General features: G+C 53.7%; 2 protein-coding genes across 2 annotated transcripts; both read left to right on the forward strand.

Annotated features, from left to right (window-relative positions):
* The first annotated feature begins 621 nt into the window (after positions 1-621).
* On the forward strand, positions 622-2,211 carry LOC119359654. The gene is made up of 3 exons (XM_037625771.1): positions 622-784; positions 899-1,396; positions 1,510-2,211. The coding sequence occupies exons 1-3, from the start codon at positions 685-687 to the stop codon at positions 2,049-2,051; spliced, it is 1,140 nt and encodes a 379-aa protein (XP_037481668.1). The 5' UTR covers positions 622-684; the 3' UTR covers positions 2,052-2,211.
* A 738-nt stretch (positions 2,212-2,949) lies between these two features.
* On the forward strand, positions 2,950-5,530 carry LOC119359655. The gene is made up of 3 exons (XM_037625772.1): positions 2,950-3,114; positions 3,985-4,482; positions 4,576-5,530. The coding sequence occupies exons 1-3, from the start codon at positions 3,024-3,026 to the stop codon at positions 5,118-5,120; spliced, it is 1,134 nt and encodes a 377-aa protein (XP_037481669.1). The 5' UTR covers positions 2,950-3,023; the 3' UTR covers positions 5,121-5,530.
* Positions 5,531-6,187: the final 657 nt, after the last annotated feature.

Here is a 6,187-nt window from a genome sequence, read left to right on the forward strand (position 1 = left end):
CCTCGTCGCCACCGCCGTGTTGTGTTGTGCGTGCCTCATGTCTGTGTTGGGCTTGTTGTGTTGTGCCCACAGCTGAATCTTGTGTAGAGTTTTGGCTTATGTGTTGGACCTTGCCGCGGTGGCGTTGTGTGTGTGTTGTGCGGTTGGTACCTTGTTGACTTTGCGCTCGGTGATTTGCTTTATTTATAAAGCGGGGCGAAAATCTTTTGATAAAATATTCTTAAGACATAAAGTATGATCATGGGCAAGATTTTTATCGCACACAACTCACCTTCTGATATCTTGCCCGATGGATAAGCCATCGCATACGTTACGCTTTCTGGCAAACAGTTCTGTTTTTCTACCGTGTGTAATGTTTCAATCACACATATAGATCTGTCTTCGTAGCCCCATCCTGCAGTGAACGAAGGCAGGTTAATTTGACGGATTATTAGATGAACGCGGGCAGAGCGGCCAGGAATCCAAAAGATGCTACCTGCTATCGTTGTCTCTCGATCCCGCCGGTGATACAGTGGTCAACTCTGAAATAACTCCTGCCTCGAGATCCTTAATCAGTGAGCAGGAAGTCTCCCCTATTAAGTGAACACACACCACTGAGCTAGTGCGTACACTAAACTTAGATCACAGCCTGCTCTAGTTCTCAAAGCACCACTGCTTCACTCGCTGTGCCGTAAGACATCGTAGATGATGGTGAGGGCAAGAGAGATGGTGCAAGGTCCCCGTTGCGTCGCGCTGTTGCTGCTCGTCTGCATGGCTGCTCTCGTAGCTTCGGACACCACCGATGGTGAGAGCTTTCAAGCTGTGTTACTTATGTGTTTCATTTCTAGTGCATGGCATATGGCGAGCTGATTAATCATGCCGGGAGCTGTGTTATGTCGTTTTTTTGCATGTTCATCAGGCCTCCTGCCGAACGGCAACTTCGAGGAGGCGCCGGACCGGTCGCAGATGGACGGGACGAGGGTGACGGGCCGCTACGCGATACCGCGGTGGGAGGCCTGCGGGTGCGTGGAGTACATCTGCTCGGGCCAGAAGCAGGGGGACATGGTGCTGCCGGTCCCCGAGGGCGCCCACGCCGTGCGGCTCGGCAACGACGCCTCCGTCCAGCAGCAGCTCAGCGTGACGCCGGGGACGCACTACGCGATCACCTTCAGCGCGGCGCGCACCTGCGCCCAGGCCGAGAAGCTGAACGTGACGGTCGGGGCGCAGTCCGGCGAGCTCCCCATCCAGACGGTGTACACCAGCAGCGGCTGGGACTCCTACTCCTGGGCGTTCGAGGCCAAGGAGAGCGTCGTAACGCTCACCGTCCACAACCCCGGATATGATGAAGACGCCGCCTGCGGCCCCGTCGTCGACTCCTTCGCCATCAGGACCCTCCTGCCACCACAAAGCAACGAATGTACGTACTAGGATCATATCATACATAACCTCTCGTTTTCAGTATAGCTACGTACGTGATTTTTGCATGGATTCGCCGAAGATGACTAACTAAATACTTACACCGGCCGGCAGATAACATGCTGAAGAACGGGGACTTCGAGGAGGGCCCGTACATCTGCCCCAGCACGTCGTGCGGGGTGATGGTGCCGCCCATGGACGAGGACAGCTACTCCCCGCTGTTCCCGTGGGTGATCCTGTCGTCGACCAAGTCCGTCCGGTACGTGGACGCGGCGCACTACGCGGTGCCGCAGGGCGCCCGGGCCGTGCAGCTGGTGTTCGGCGCGGAGAGCGCGCTGGTGCAGGAGGTGTGCACCGTGCCGGGGGTGTCTTACAGGATGGAGTTCTCGATCGGGGACGCGGCCGACGGGTGCACGGGCTCCCTCGCCGTGGAGGCGTACGCGGCGGGCGGGAGGGTGACGGTCCCGTACGAGTCCCAGGGCACGGGCGGGTTCACGCGCGGCGTGCTCGAGTTCACGGCGACGGAGGACCGGACGCGGGTGGTGTTCGTCAGCGCGAGCTACAACATGAAGTCCGACGGCACGGTCTGCGGGCCCGTCGTCGACGACGCCTCGCTCGTCTGCGCGCAGAGCCACGCTCGCCGGCTGCTTCTGTGATTGTGCGGTGCCGCAATGTACGGTCCGTTGGTTTGTGACACGAACAATTTGACCTCTTCCGTTATGGAGTAGGATCTAAAATTCCGGACGGTCGGCAGTTGTAAACCAGGGTTCTGTAATGTATCGTGGATAATTTGCATTAGGGAACATCATTTTAACATTTCTTTACATGTTGTGGAGGTGAATTTTTTTTTTTTTTGCGAATCAAGAACTTTATAGTTTGCATTAGGGAACATCATTTAAAGCATTTTAAGCATCATTAGTGTTATAATGGGACTGCATACATCAATCCATAGACATAGACATCTCCTCCTCTCCTCTGTAGCTTGTTTTACACAGCGGTAGGCAAGTAACTTTTGAATGATAGAACACCAGCAAGTGCAAGACGCATAGTTCCGTGGCAGATTTACACGAGCGCATGACGCGGCATCGTGGCAGCCGAGCCGATAGATGCGGCGCCTGCAGCGCCGGGTGCCGGGGAGTAGACCTCTTTTTCTACAGCAGAGCGAGTTGACAAATCTTGTTCCATTTTTTAGGGAAGAAGTGGGCAACCATGTGGCTAGGCCGTTCGGCGACATGGCAGCCCAGTACGCACTTGGGCTCGGCCTGGGCCCACCCAACATGCATGCACCTGCTATCGTCATCGTTACGGCCCAGCCCACATAGCGAGCGGCTTTACCATTGACGCGTCGTCCCCAAACCCCGAGGACCCGAGGCTGCTGCACTGCATCGGGCCCTGCGGTCGTGCGGAGGAAACTGAAGCGTAGAGCAACCGGAAGCGAGCGAGACCCGAGGGATGCTCGGCTGTCCTTCTCGTGCCCTGGAACCCGGCCTCCTCTTGTCGCCTTCCATTGCCAGCCAGCATAGCCAAGTTGACATGACTGCTCCATCGACCCTTCCCCGTTTTAAAGCCCCATTGTTGACAGTGTAGGAGCAGAGAGCCCAGCACCACTTCGCCAGGCACGGGGAGAGATGGGCATGGCGGAGGGGATGCGGCGCCGGTGCATCACACTGCTCGTGCTCGTCGGCGTCGCTGCTCGGGCGGCTTCGGCCGTCACGGACGGTGAGATCTCGCAAACTGGTGCCCCCCGTATACGTTAGCAGGGATCCTTCCGCGAGCGGGCTTCCCAGCGCCATTTCATGTTGCAGAGCTTTTTGTTGTTCTTCTTGCTAGTTTCGGTGCCCTATTCATACCTTAATATGCGCATTCAAATTCAGACTTCAGTGAGAGAGGTGTCAGAATTCTGACGGTGTGACTCGTTGGTAATACGCCGTAGGTAAGCAGAAGTAACTAGCGTAATACTGATTTACGTTGGAAACTTTGTAGACGGAACAAGTAACTAGTGTATACTATGTGTACTCCTCTGTTCTAAAATAGATGACTCAACTTTGTACTAACTTTAGTACATAGTACAAAGTTAGGTCATCTATTTTAAAAAATTAGGTCATCTATTTTAAAACGGAGGAAGTATATGGATAGTTCTCGTCGTTTTGATTATGCATCTTGTGGACGCCGGGATTGCGGGCGTTGACTGATTTTCCAGTGTAAAGGCACGTACGAAAAAGAGTATACAGCTCAAGATTTGCAAACTGGGCGATCAGATTGTGAAATTATTTTCTGGGTCGTGGAACTGAGAGGGGTTTCTGAACCTGTCGATATTTAATCATCTTGATAAGAATATAAATTGACGAATTGTTAGGGTTACTAGTATACTATTGAAACTCAATTTCCACTGTTGATCATTTTCATTTTTGTGCAAGTGAATCAATTAATGTGCACTGCAGTTTTAGATCACACTCAACTTAATCTTTTAACACAATAGATCTAGCTCATTTGCACGGCTAATGTGTCCCAGCTTTCTGTAGCCGCAAATGGATGAATACTTTTCCATGCTTGATATGGCTAATATGTTCGATCACCTTGTGTGCATAGGCCTACTACCGAACGGCAACTTCAAGGACGGGCCAGCCAAGTCCCAGCTGAACGGCACGGTGGTGATGGGGCGCCACTCCATACCCAACTGGGAGATCTCGGGGTTCGTCGAGTACATCCAGTCGGGGCACACGCAGGACGACATGATCGTGGCGGTGCCGGAGGGCGCCAGCGCCGTGCGCCTGGGCAACGACGCGTCCATCCGGCAGAACATCAGAGTCACGCGGCGCGCCTACTACTCCATCACCTTCAGCGCGGCGCGCACCTGCGCCCAAGCCGAGAAGCTCAACGTGTCCGTCGCCGCGGATTCCGGCGTGCTCCCCGTCCAGACCGTGTACAGCAGCGGCGGCTGGGATTCCTACTCATGGGCCTTCAGGGCCAAGCACAGCGCCGTGTGGCTCGCCATCCACAACCCCGGCGTCGAGGAGGACCCGGCGTGCGGCCCCGTCATCGACGCCATCGCCATCAAGACCCTCCAGCCTCCCACGAAAACCAAAGGTAAGATCGCTAGCTTCCCACATCGATCTGAAGGTTCAACTTGGTAGCGAATCCTAAGTTCCTAACGACCGAGTGATTCAACTCAAACTGCAGGCAATATGCTCAGGAATGGCGACTTTGAGGATGGGCCGTACATCTTCCCGGACTGCCCGTGGGGGGTTCTGGTGCCGCCGATGGACGAGGACAACTGCTCGCCGTTGCCGGGATGGATGGTCATGTCGAGCACCAAGGTGGTCAAGTACGTGGACGCGCCGAGGTACAGGGTGCCGCACGGCGCGCGGGCCGTCGAGCTGGTGGCTGGAAGGGAGACGGCGCTGGTGCAGGAGGTGGCGACCGTGGCCGGGCGATCGTACAGGCTGCAGTTCTACGTCGGGGACGCGGCCAACGGGTGCAAGGAGTCCATGGTCGTGGAGGCCTATGTGGCGGCGGCGAGCCTGAAGGTCCAATACCAGTCCCAGGGCACGGGAGGGTACAGGCGCGCCATGCTCGATTTCGTGGCGATCGGGAACCTCACGCGTGTGGTGTTCCAGAGCCTTCACCACCACATGAAGGTCGACGGCACGCTCTGCGGGCCGGTCGTGGATGACATCTCTCTCGTCAGCGTGCGCAAGCGCGCGGCTCGCCGACTGTTCATGTGAACTCGATTAGTCGATGTACTAGTACGATGCAGAGGCCGGGGCTGTCCTCCTCTCAAAGAAAAAAAAAGTATGATTTAGGCTACCACTAGAATTTTCCATAACTACGAATCATAACTTATGGTTGCATGGTTAGAAGGACTGTGGTATCTCAGGACAACAGAATTCCAATCTTGATGCTCGCATTTATTTCAAAATTTCCGGCGATGCACATTAAGTGAGAGGAGATGTTTCCGTCGAGGACGAGGTGCCTACGGCAACTTCTAAATTTCAAGATGATATGCCGGCTCAGTCTTCGAAGGTGCTCATATGGGTAGGATGTGTGTGCGCACACATTCATAGGGGTGAGTGTATGCGCGTGTATATGAGCGCTTGCGTCTGTACTGCATTCAAAAAAAAAGAATTTTTCATAACTTGGTGTGTTTACCTTGTTCCTTTTGTGACAGATTTCAGGCTACCACTAGAATTTTCCATAACTTTAATACTTTTCAAATTTCCCAATTGAAATTAACAGAACAAGCAAACTTCAAACATTTCAACACCATGCAAGAACAAGCTACACATAGCATGACTAAACTGTTTTTACTCCATGAATCCACAAGAGGAGAACAAATGACGCTCAATCTGGAATGCAAAGTCTCAAAAGAGAAATAAAAGAACAGACTTTAGGCTGAACTTGTTCTCATAAGCGAGAACAAAGGACACTACCAGCTGAACTTGTCAACTAAACCACGTCAATCTTTCCCCCCTCCTTGGGGACGCAGCTTCGGTGACTTAAAGGCACCTGCCTTTGAGTCATTGACATGTGGGCCAGCCACTTGTTGGGCCCACATGTCATAGACACAAAGGTAGGTGCCTTAAGGCACCGAAACATCGTCCCCTCTTTGGACAGGATCGAGCTTCAGCCAATCATCACCATGGATGAAGTTGTAGCCCAGGAAGGGCTTCATCTCGTCCTCACTCAGTTTACGCATCCTGGTATAGCTGGCCTGAGCCTTTGAGCTCGTACCAAAGAAGAGGAATCCGGAGTCGTCTGCCCTGCTGCGTTGAGATCAACGGTGGAGCTATGT

This window comes from Triticum dicoccoides, chromosome 2A (genome assembly GCF_002162155.2).
Source record: "Triticum dicoccoides isolate Atlit2015 ecotype Zavitan chromosome 2A, WEW_v2.0, whole genome shotgun sequence".
Lineage (NCBI taxonomy): Eukaryota > Viridiplantae > Streptophyta > Magnoliopsida > Poales > Poaceae > Triticum > Triticum dicoccoides.

Excerpts from the sequence above, each read along its gene's own strand:
- LOC119359654 (XM_037625771.1), top strand. The coding sequence starts at position 685 with ATGATGGTGAGGGCAAGAGAGATGGTGCAAGGTCCCCGTTGCGTCGCG. Across the intron at positions 785-898 it reads AGCTTCGGACACCACCGATG|GCCTCCTGCCGAACGGCAAC; the intron begins GTGAGAGCTTTC and ends CATGTTCATCAG. Across the intron at positions 1,397-1,509 it reads GCCACCACAAAGCAACGAAT|ATAACATGCTGAAGAACGGG; the intron begins GTACGTACTAGG and ends ACCGGCCGGCAG.
- LOC119359655 (XM_037625772.1), top strand. The coding sequence starts at position 3,024 with ATGGGCATGGCGGAGGGGATGCGGCGCCGGTGCATCACACTGCTCGTG. Across the intron at positions 3,115-3,984 it reads GGCTTCGGCCGTCACGGACG|GCCTACTACCGAACGGCAAC; the intron begins GTGAGATCTCGC and ends TTGTGTGCATAG. Across the intron at positions 4,483-4,575 it reads GCCTCCCACGAAAACCAAAG|GCAATATGCTCAGGAATGGC; the intron begins GTAAGATCGCTA and ends CTCAAACTGCAG.